General features: G+C 38.9%; 1 protein-coding gene across 2 annotated transcripts in view; it reads right to left on the bottom strand.

The window, feature by feature from the left end:
• Positions 1–554: 554 nt before the first annotated feature.
• NKAIN2 (Na+/K+ transporting ATPase interacting 2) overlaps positions 555–12,001 on the bottom strand; it is a 546,586-nt gene continuing 535,139 nt past the window's right edge. The window contains exons 6-8 of one of the 2 annotated variants that reach the window (XR_001877144.1): positions 5,892–5,973; positions 1,090–1,273; positions 555–983 (exon numbers count right to left, since the gene is read on the bottom strand). Coding sequence is in view for 1 of the 2 variants with exons in the window: in XM_017829635.1 (XP_017685124.1) it covers positions 1,264–1,273; positions 5,892–5,973 (92 nt within the window). In the remaining variant the exon portion in view is untranslated. Of the gene's footprint in view, positions 1,274–5,891; positions 5,974–12,001 lie in introns of both variants that reach the window. The other variant, XM_017829635.1, reaches the window with a different exon arrangement.

Here is a 12,001-nt window from a genome sequence, read left to right as displayed (position 1 = left end):
TTCAGAGTATTTCATATACACATTGACCTACTAGCAAAATTCCCAAAGGCATCTTGTTGCCAACTACGTAACAGCACAGTTTTTTTTTTTCAGCCACAATAATACAGGAAGATAAAATACACATTCTAACACAGAACAGATCCCCCAAATATACCCCAAAAAGGTCTTCAATATTTCTTCAACTCAACTAGTGCCTCCCCGCCCTCTTCAACTGAAATCAAAAAATAAAATATATGGATCCCTTATGGTGCAATTAGAAAAAAAAAAAGCTCACTTACAGAGAATTTTTAGTTGAAATTAGATATAAAAGACTAAACGTAGCTAGTACATATTCAGTTGGCCTTTGTTGATAGAAATCTGCAGATGTCTCTGTAGTTAGTAAAAGACGTTTAGAGATAGCTATAAAAGCACCTACAGTGCGATAAATAAAACCAGTGGGTTAAAGAACTATTTCTGCTGCGTATTTCCAGTAGGTTCAATTATTAGTTTATGTTACCCCTTTCCTCACCCTGACCCCCCAAAGGTCTTATTTCTTTCTTTCTTTTTCTTTTTAATCATTATAAACTGTTTCTTGACCACTGTGGAGTCTCAAAAGTAAAGCACTTATCAGACAGCTGGCAGTTTTCTACTTGGTCGCTCTGGAGCCATGGAGCAACAGAGCCTTATTCCCTGACACGAAAACAAAGCAAAACCAAACAGAAGAAAACCACTGACTTAGAAATTGTTCAGAATTAACAGCAGCATGTTAACTTCAGAAAGCTTGCACGTAGTTTCTCTAATGTGCAATGCAGTTGGGTTAAGGCAAGTATGAACTGTACAGCCTTCAGGGCAAACAACGCGCTGTCTATTGACTTCTGCTGCAAGGTCATCCTGGTATTTCAGTGTCGTGTTGACTAAGGAGACTTGATGCGGCCAGAAGTATGAAGGAGGCTCCAAAAGCACCGAGTTCATGTCTTAATCCAGATGGGTCACGCTGGCGGTGGCTGGGGTAGGGAAGAGATAAAAGATGGCACCAATGCCTCTGCTCTGTCCTCTGGTGCTGGGAGGCAGGAGGTCCAAGGTGGGGGTCTGGGGCATCTCCTTTAGTACCTGTTAGAAAGAGGGGCTGAAAGTCTCTTGTTTTCTGTCTCACTGTTCAACCAGGTTTTATATTTTTCTTTTAGCAGAAAAATTGGATTTTTTTCTCTTTAAAGAATCAGGAGGCCATTCTGAAACAGTTTCTTTGACAGTGGTCTTCCAGCCCACCTTGGGTACTCCCCATGTTTACTTTGACCTAGAAGAAAGACAGAAAAAGAACAATACTTATAATCCACCATATACCTATCTGATCCCTGCCCTGCTGTTCTGGTGCCCCTTTGCAAGCAAGTGTAAGCAACAAACCAGTAACAGTTCAGCTACACATAAGATGAAGTGGACAGAAAGACAAAGTATTTGCTCAGGGAGCTGCTTGGCTCTCTCTGGAACATCGTCAGAGAAGTCAGCACAGGTTTTCTAAACAATCCTAGATAGGAGTTATATTTAATTATAATCTTGACTATACATCCACGGGTCAACTGGAAGATGACCTGACATATAATCCATCAGATATGTAGCTGTCTCTGTAAAAACAAGAAGTGACACAGTATGAGGACAGAAGGGCTGAATTGCAGGAGTGGGGAAAAGCCACCCTCGGCTCACTCGCAAAGCAGGGTGCATGTGCAAGTGCCACAGCCCTGTACACATTAACAGTGTTGTCCCAAACCCATGTTTTGTGACTAAAGCTTTCCGTCTAAAATGGACAAGATGTTGTTTGTTCATAATCAAAGCTTAGCTGGTAGTTTATTTAAATGAAATGTTGTCCATGAAGTCTGAATCCCACAAACATGAAGACATCATTACCCAGCAGATTTCTGCTGCATGAACTTGCTGAGTGTCATGGTGGTTATACGTGAGCTGCCGGTCTTAGTGTCTTTTTTGTGTTTCATTTCTGCTTTAAGTGAATGGTAAAGTAGGCAGCACCTTCGGTATGTGCAATTATCTAGACAAATACCTATTTGTGTGTGTGTGTGTGTGTATGTGTGTGTGTGTGTGTGTGCATGTGAGTATATATATTGCAAATATTCCTAGACTTCACAATGGGAGGAAAGCAAGCTTTACTTTTGGGCTACACTACTTTTGAGCAATTTTGTCAGTGCATTAGGTATCAGCATCAGACACGCATGCTTTTTTTTTTGCTTCACTTCTTCTTTTCTTGAGCAAACAAGTTTACTGTGAAGAACATAAAGAAAGATCTCTCTCCCCTCCCTCCTTCCTACTGTTTTTAGAAGAAAAGTGATCATGCAGTGCAGTCTTGTTCCACAACTACAACTGTGTTTTTTCATGTGCAGCAGAATCAGTGTCAGGGAGTGTTTAGTCACCTTCCTCGATCACCTCCCAAGAGCAGAATTTTCTCTTGTCAACTGATTTCCGCCATCTTATTGTGTTCTTCTCCCATGGTCTGGAAATGAGCACTGGCATCTCCGGCACAGAATGCCAGGAAGCTGCTTTTGAGTACATCAGCTGTGGCCACACTGCAAGGAGGTACATGAGCATCGGTTCTGTCCCGTTCTGTTCAAAAAGCATATTCGTTTTGAAGGGACTGTCTAGGCTTCTTGGCTTGTACAGCATAGAGCACGCTGTTGGCACTTAAATAATAAAAAAACCCGATTTATAACAGGTAGATAAATGTCACAACAAGAATTCTCCAAAAAAAGTCAGTGTTTTATTTAAAACATAATTTTAAATTGAATATATTTTTCTCTTTAAAAAGTAAACTTATTTAAAACAAATATGAAATTGGAAGAGATGATAAGGAGAATTGTGATTGCAACTAAAAGCCTAAAATATAGAGAAAACACCCCAAAGTGAGCCCAAAGCTAATATTTCTAGAGTACTCAAGGAAATAGTAGCCAGAGATAGTCACCTCAATTCACTATCTACAGATAATGTTTCTTTTTCATAAATCAAGATTTTTTTTCCTGTAAAAATCCTTTCATTCAGAGTAGTTTTGCATAACTGATGAAATTCCACACAAATATACTGTGTGCATTTAAACTGAATTGGAATGTTCGTATAAGTAGAGCTTGATAGATATCACGAATAAAAGAATAATAAATCTTTGGACAAAAAAGTCCTGACACAATAGAAATGTAAACATAAGAAGCCTGAATAAATCAATATAATTATTTGCACGAGTGAGTTTGTGTAGGTTCAATAAAACCTCCAAATTAACAAAATGAAGTGCTAACTTCAGCACACAGGATGAAACTGGTTACAAAACTGTGTGTCTTAATAGTTAGCAATTACTAAACCCAGCATTCCTTCAGGATAATAATTAAATCGTTCATGTATAAGACAGTTAAAATTGATTTGGATGCAAAACTGTCTAACTTGAATAGAAATAAAAGTTTGTGTTGATGGAATTCTGTCAGTGCAATCCTCTAAATCAATTCACATCAGCAAGCAGTACATGGATGATGACTGAGACCTACTACACAATTCTGTATGTCTTTCAGATTTGTACTAGTTCTGTATATGAATTGATCTGGTAAATATATAAGGGCTTCTCTGTGCTATATTACTGAACTACATTTTGAAATTTATATGTTGACAGAATCTGTACATCATTAGAAGCTGATATTGTTTTGGTGAGCTCTTCAAAGCTGAGGCCATATCTTCTTCCCTTTTGCAGCATGCCTAGCACACATATAGGTACTACCACAGCACAGAAAACAGAAGAATTGATATTGTGCCTTTGGATATACTTAGTAATCAGATGATTTAAAGGCAAGTGTCTCCTATTTCTCTGATAAATCCAGAGCTCCACATGAGTTGCACCCAGTATGAGCCTGAATAGTAAAGGATGAAGAGGTGGCAACAAGCTATATTTTTATTTTCTTGATCTTTTGCAGGAATTAGATGGGAGGATGCTTAATATATCTTCTGCTGCTTATAGATTAAAAGACATTTTTTAGCAATTGATAAAGTTGTGGAAATAGTTATACGAATATTGCTGTATGGATATGGTCTGCCTATATTTACAGAGCAACTGCAGTGTGAATACATATGCATGCTTTCCTGGTGTGCCTCAGCTGTAGAAAACAGAGAGGTATTACTAAATGCTGTAAAAGCCTCTTTAGGACAGATTGTAGCAATTCTAGAGAACCCTGTCAAATACTATACAGTCAGAGGGAAACGTCAAATGTCATTGAGTGCGGCTGGGATATGGCAATACTTTTGTGGGTTGATTGCGCAAAATGTCAGCTCACATTCTGATTTCTGTCTCTCTGTGAAGATGGTAAAATCACCTATACTCCAGTGAGAATGCAGCATTGAAATAAGATGGAACATAGTTTGCATGGATTAATCATGTATCTCTTCATTTCAGCTACAAGCTTAAAAATATTGCCTTCTTTTTTTCCACAGGTCTAGCTTTCTTTCCAGTCAGTATGAAAATACACAGTAAATGCAATCTGTTCTTCTGGAAGAAACACTGAGAGCATAAAGAGAATAGGATAATATCTCAGCTAGAGTGCTCCATATGTTGATGACAAGGTATGGTGTACTGAGAAAGAAATAGGATTAGAATTGTTCTAAGTACCTATGTGCTTCATATAATACTAGGAAGGAAATAACATTTTCTAAATGCACAGCACTGTGCCAAAAGTGCAGGTGAAAAATCTTTACTTGAACACAGACAGATGGGAAGTTGAAGTTAAGACGGCATTGGAGATATGTCCTATTGTAATTTGAGATTATTAAAAAGTTGCTCGTAAAGATCCCAAAGGGCCCAATCCTGAACACTACTGCAGACTGCTTGTACCATGATAAAGGAGTAAATGCCAGTTCCATGCAAAAATATACTAATCAATTAACAGACTTGCTTCCACTACTCATAAGAAACGAAATTGCATTCAAGGGTGAATGGAAGTGTATGTTGCAACGCCTACTGTTTGCTTGAATTTAGTTATTTTCCTCAAAAGAGATGTTCAGAAGAGAAACAAAGGAAAAAAAGTAAATGTTGCCCTTTTGTGAAGTCTTCAGTGCTATGCTTTTAGTGTGTGGTTATTGATGGCAAATAAAAAATATTCCAAAACGCTGCAGCAGTGAGGTAAGATTTATCTGAGCAGTCAGGACTGTTCTGAGTTGCAGTTGGCATCAGTACAAAAAATATTTAGAGATGATTATTCCTGGAGTAGTCTGTAGTTGGGTGTTAGCTCTAGTGTGAATATACCCCAGTTGTGTGTATGAGCGGAGATTTGATTATCCAAAAGTATCAGGAGATTTCTCAAATATATCAGGCTGCACTCTGGGATGGAGTTGTCACTCACTGGTTAGGTAAAATACTGTCTTCTATTCAAACTGATTTTAAAACTCATATGTTGTTACATTTGTTTTGGGTTTTTTTAAATGTGGAAACTGGAAAGGAGGTACAGAAGTGCCTCAGTGAACAGATGCTCTGGTAAGACAAATGTTAAATGCATCCACTAAATTAGCAAGTTGCTGAACTTTTGATAAATCTTATTAAAAACCCACTTTTTTTCCAACCAAGGTTTGTCATATCTGAGTAGTTTTTTTTTTTTTTTACACTAAATTCTCATTGCTTCTGAGTGGAACCTGCTTGAATGAAAAAAGGGAAAAATCAGGTGAGAGCTGGGTGTTATTTGAATAACTGTGACATATGATATCCTGCCCCAAGAAATCACTATAATTCAACAGAAGAGCAATGTTGGTGCTTAAGTGTAGCTTGAATTCAGTCCATAAAAAAAGGCTTCTGCGCGTTCTGAATTTTTAAGTCATGCCATCTTTCAGCTTAATGATCCTTTAACATCAGCCTGCCACTCTGCCGAATATCTTAGAAGTTAAGTACTTACATATACATGGGCTGTAGTTGTAAATGAGATGTCTTCTGTGGACCTTGATAGCCGTAAGAGTCAAATCCACCTATGAAGTCAACTGAAAGGGGGAAAATTGCTTGCATTAGCAACATCTTTTCAGAAGTGATAGGCCCTATCATTCAAGAACCACCCAGCACATACATTATTTTTGATGAGTCCTCTAATAATCTGTTAAAATTAGACAAGCTAATTGTGACGATGCAGAAAAAGCCTAAAAGAGGAGAGAAAGTCAAAGTCCCCTGTTTTTCCTTTTTAAACCCACAAAAAGACAATATAAGATTTATAACAGCCATCAGAAATAGCCACACATCCCTCTTTTTCAAGCAGACCACCTCACTGTAATACAAAAGAACATGCTATTCAGACACCACAAATACTGAAAACCATTATTTATTGGCATGAATACATTGATTCTGACTGTGATTACTGTGTCTGGCTTCCTGTCATACCATTGATGTAGAGAAGGGAACACATTGATCAAACTCAGTCTGAGAGAGAGAAGTTTCTCTGATTCCTTGCTTTGACACTTGGATTGAAATGCATGAACAGAGAGCTGGAACAATTTATCTCAGCTTCAGAGATGAAACTTCTCAGATGCAAGGAAACCTATTTCTCTCAAGGCACTGAAGGTCTGCAAGAAGGTTGCAGAGTGGGAGTTATTTATTAATTCAAACCATTGCAAGTTCCTGATGGTCTTTGCATGCTTGTTTTAAACAATTTCCAGGGAAATTCAAGCTCACCTAAGCTTGAGACCCCTGTTTCTCTGCTATAATACTTTTTTGCACAGGTAAAATGGTGCCCTTTTTTTCCTTTCTGTCCCAGGAGACTCAGCTATTGGCTTTTAGGGGTTCTTCGTGGGCAGTTCTCAATTCTGAAAAATTATCTCTTACGTCAGCGATGCGAATTTGACTTTACTTTGATAGAAAAGGGCTAAAGCTATGGAAATGCATTTTTCACATGTCTTGGACACTGCTACTGACAGACTGGATCTGTGTACATTAAAAGCAGAAAAAAAAGAAAAGGTTCTTTGATGGAGGACAGCTTCTTGTGGATCTAAAATGCAGTAACAATCACAAAAAAAAAATAAAATTACTACCCTTGGTTTGAGAACCTCCACAGTGGTTGGAATACTTAAAACTTGCATTTATAAGGTTATTTTATACTAAGGTACCCCTCAATGTGTCTCACACTTAGCCACACTTATCAAAGCAGTCATATGCATCCTAGACACGGTACAAAAATATCAAATTCTTGTACACCTCTGTCCTCCATTTATTTTGCAAGTAAAGAGCTATCAAAACACTAGACTGGATGGGTACAGTACATTGCAACCACACACTTGTTCAACCTGTCATCAAGTCATTCTTCAGTGGCAAGAACGGCCCCTGCAGAAATAATTTGTCTGACTCTGTTCACTGTGGCAGCATTATGCATACTCGTATCCCAGAATGACGTGTTACTAAATTAATTCCTGGTATCACTAATGAAGGAGGTACTATAGTCTCTCTGTGTTGCTTTTTCCTGTGCCTAACTTCTAATATCTAATTTAAATGTAATTTCCTGAAAATTAACTACTTTTCTGCATTTTGGCCTTTTCTCCCTATAGATATGAAGGAAAATGAGCTTCTCTTTTTCTTTTTTTCTCTTACAACTGCTTTTAAGCATTTTCAAAAGGTATTTCATGCTATCTATTGTTTCCAGGTTTAAGCAAACCTAGTTCTTTCAAATATTTCTCACAGCTCATGTTTTCCAAGCCTTTAAATTTCAAAGCCCGAAGATCCTTCCTCAGTCTACTTAGGCTTTTCTTACAGTAGAGTGAACAAATCAGGACTAACTGGGCAACTGCCCGTAGTTTCTATACATTACCTGGAATAACTCAGTTTTGGTTTGTTTGGTTTGTTTAGTTTGTTTCCTTTTTACCTTGTGATTTTTTTGTTGTGGTGTTGTTTGGTTTGGGTTTTTTCCCTAATTTCTTTTTTCAACAGCAACGTACAAACACTTAACAATCAGATCTTTATTTTTATGTTTTTATTTTTTTGTTATGATACGAACTGTAGGTCTAGCCAAGTAGTCCATGTTTTATTTGAAGATGATTGATTCTTCTCCACAGGAGTTCTTTTGCACTTATCTGTACTGAATTTCATCTTCTTGATTTCAAGTCATTTCTCAAGATCATTTTGACTTCTAAGCCTATCTTCACTAGAACTCCAGTCTGTTTTAATCTGAAATTTTACAAATGTTCTTGCCTCTATCCTCCTTGTTGTTAACAAAAATAATGAAGAGAATTATTTCCTTAGCTGAAGTCCCAGTGGGATCCCATCTGAAATGTCATCCCATCTGGTTTATAACTACATTTCAAATAGAGCTTTAAACAATTCTGCATGCAACCTATGATGGTTGCATCTGAGCAGTACTTCCCTGTCCTTCTTAAAAATCTTCTATAGCATCAAAATCTTGCTAAAATCAAGATAAATGTCATTTGTTGCTTTCTGCTTATTCACTGTCTATAACCATCAGGATATCTTTATCAAAATGTGATCATGTCTTTGGAAGCATACTAAGTTTATAGGCACAGAATGAAGAAAATTGTTAAGTGAAATGCTAGGCTGGGAGGAAAAAACCCCTCTGTTCAAATACAAAGATTGTAGAAAAAAAAATGAACATATCTTTGTTGCATATGGTTTGATGCTTGCTCACCTCATTTTCTTTTTTTTTTGGTTGCCCTTGATCCATGTGATCACAAGTCAGAAAATACCTGTGTTAGATTGAGTGTCTCACTGTTGTCAACCCATGTCACTTTACAGAGGTTACTTATAACATTAGTCCAGGCTTCTATTTCTTCTGTACTTTCCTAGACCCTTCAAGCAACTGGTAAACCATTATTAGCAGGCTGCAGGTATAGACACTCTCTTTTGCAGTTGTGGAGTAAAAAAGGTCTTGAGGGTGACTTTAGGGTTGTTTCCAGAAAGCTAAACCAATGTGTTAAGAAAAAGATTTCTTTGAGCAAAATGAGTTTGTGTGGGCACAACAGAAAGATGCATGCCAAATATCTCTTCATGCATTATGGCTTTGCCCTGTTGCACAGAGTAATTGTTGCATGGAGTGTTAACAAGCCAGATTGTCAAGCGACAAAGAAGGCAAGCTCGTAGAGATATTTCTGTATTCAACTCACTATGAAAGTTCCCATGTGTGTAACCAAATGATAGTGGGGCAGAGAGTACTACTGTGACCTCATTGTAGGCATACAATGGCTTCTTACATGCAACAACAAACTTTGCAAGGTAGGTAAAGGGAAGTAATAGAAAGTGAACTCCAACACAAAAGGATTTCATTAATTTCTTTGTAGCAAGCTTTCTTCATGGTGGCAAATCCTGTGGTGTCCAGACTGTGCTAAAAGCTCCCTGTGGACTCTAAACTAGTTTCTTAAAGCATGCAGAAGGTTGCCCTTTCTGCAGGCATTTTATCCTGGCTGTGCCTGAAAGGTCACTAAAAGTGTCATAGAACTGATACATCCCTGGCAGCAGTAACATTAGATGAATAAAATAAGGCTCATTAGCTGAATCAGTACAGAGGCTTCCATCCTTAACCTCATGCATCAAACACATTTTTGACTACTCTATTTTATATTCATCTTAAATGTCACTGTTATCACAAGTGGCTTTTAGGTCATGTTTTTCTTTAGTAAAAGCACATGTGAATATGCAAGCAAACAGGACTCTATTCCTTTTGTGGCGGGTTGACCCTAGATGAACATCAGTTGCCCACCAAAGCTTCTCTATCGCTCTCCCCCTCTAGTGGACAAGGGAAGAGAAAATACAACAAAAGGCTCATGGGTCAAAATAAGGACAGGGAAAGATCACTCCACCAATTATCATCACAGGAAAAACAGACTCAAATTATTAACAAAGAAAAGCAGGATAACAAGAAATAGCATCAAATAACAAAATACCTTCCCTCACCTCTCCCTGATTCCCAGGCTTAACTTCACTCCTGATTCTCTGCCTCCTCCAACTGAGCAATACAAGGGAATGAGGAACAGGGGTTAGGGTCAGTTCATCACATGTCGTCTCTGCTGCTCTTTCTTCCTCACACTCTTTCACTACTCCAGGATGGGATTCTTCCCATGGGAGACAGTCCTTCACCAACCTCTCTAATGTGAGCCCTTTCCGTGGGCTGCAGTTCTTCATGAACTGCCCCAATGGGTCCCTTCCATGCAGTGTAACCCTTCAGGAACAGGCTGCTCCAGCGTGGGTCCCCTGTGGTGTCACAAGTCCTGCCAGCAAACCTGCTCTAGCATGGGCTCCTCCCTCCACAGGTCCACAGGTCCTGTCGGGAACCTGCTCCAGTGTGGGTTTCCCAAGAGGTCACAGTCTCATTCAGGGCACACCCGCCTGCTCTGGCATGGGGTTCTCTATGGGCTGCAGGGGGACAGCCTGTCTCACCATGTTCTTCACCATAGGCTGCAGAGGAATCTCTGCTCTGGTGCCTGGAGCAACTCTTCCTCCTCCTTCTTCACTGACTGTGGGGTCTTCAGAGTCTTCACTCCTCTCTCATAGCTGCAGTTGCACAGTAACTTTCCCCCTTCTTAAATCTGTTACCCCCAGAGGTGCTACCACTGTTGCTGATGGGCTCAGCCTTGGCCAGCAACGGGTCAACTAGGAGCCATCTGGCATCAGCTTTGTCAGATGCAGGAGAAGTTTTAGCAGCACTTCACAGAAGCCACCCCTGCTGCCCATCCAAAACCTGGCCATGCAAAACCAATACACCTTTGAAATATTGGGTGCTGAGATGTTTATTTTCCTATCTGGACTTATAGGATAATAGCAGTACTATTTATCTGTAAAATGTATTATAAAAAATTCAGAATATTTTCTTCTTTTGCTGATGCTAAGTAGCTTGTCAGACATATGACTGTTGTTAAAAGTGTAACAGAACATATGGCTCAAAATAGGGACATATTTTCTATTAATAAGCATCCACAGGGATGTGAAGTTTCAGCCTCTGCTCGTGGTCACAGTCCTCACTGTTTCTGGTGTATATATCAGGACAGGATGAGAGGCATAAATGGGTTTCTCATTTTTCATTTCTGGAAGTCTACGGTATATAGAGGGACCATTAAAATGGGATGCACAGAAAAGACCCCATTAGCATGAATGTGATATAGATTAAGGTTGTTTTTAGAAAGTTTGCAGTGAGAAAAATTAGAGCTGTTGAAATCAACAGATGGACAAAGAGAAAGAACTGAGTATGGAATAAAAGCAATATCTTTCTGTAGAAAGCAAAAGGAAAGATACTTAAAAGAAACCAGATGATTAGACACTATTCTACTTACAGAAATTTTTCTCTGTAAGATATAAATACAGAAGCACAAAGATTCAGGTCCTCAGCTAATATATATGTTGATAACTTCAGTGACTTCTATGAAGCAATGGTAATTTACATTAGCCTAGGATCTCACCCAAAGAATCCTTTAGGGCATACTTGTATAGAAATGTGACTGACTATGACTTTCCTTGCATTTTAGTAGGCATGCAAAAAGCAGCACAGACTAGATAGGAAAAAATGTAGAGTTTAGGAATGGGGACAGGGATGAATGGCTTTATCTGCAAATAAAAGGAAAAGGAAAGGTTGGGAAACAGCCAACTTGGCCAACTTGTGACCTGCAGTATGGATGATTTCTTGACTGCTTTAAAATACTCTTCTAGCTTTGTTCCTTTGCTGTGGTTGTTTGTTTTGCTGATTATCTCATACCTACCCTTGATGCACAAGGGCCTGCCTCTCACCATGGTGAATCTACCGTCAGCACTCAAGCCTGCCTTCACTACCACATCAGTTTCCTGCCTGTGGCTCCTCCTTTAAAAGTGAAAATGTCTTTGGTAGCAATTCTGTATTAAGGGTGACTTCTCTCACTGATTCCTCTCTTTTGCTTCACTTTGTCCATCTCCTTGATGAAGTAGTTTGTCTCCTCCAGCTCTGTAAGTTCTAGCCTAGAGATCCCCACCATTTCCTCATCCACATCCCTCGTCCCATCTCCAGTCATTTCTCTGCACATCAACTCTTCCATTTTTTGTACTAACAAACTGATA

The sequence above is a fragment of the Lepidothrix coronata genome, unplaced genomic scaffold, assembly GCF_001604755.1.
Source record: "Lepidothrix coronata isolate B3197 unplaced genomic scaffold, Lepidothrix_coronata-1.0 Scaffold5, whole genome shotgun sequence".
Taxonomy (NCBI): Eukaryota; Metazoa; Chordata; class Aves; order Passeriformes; family Pipridae; genus Lepidothrix; species Lepidothrix coronata.
This window is presented reverse-complemented; position numbering and strand designations above follow the sequence as displayed.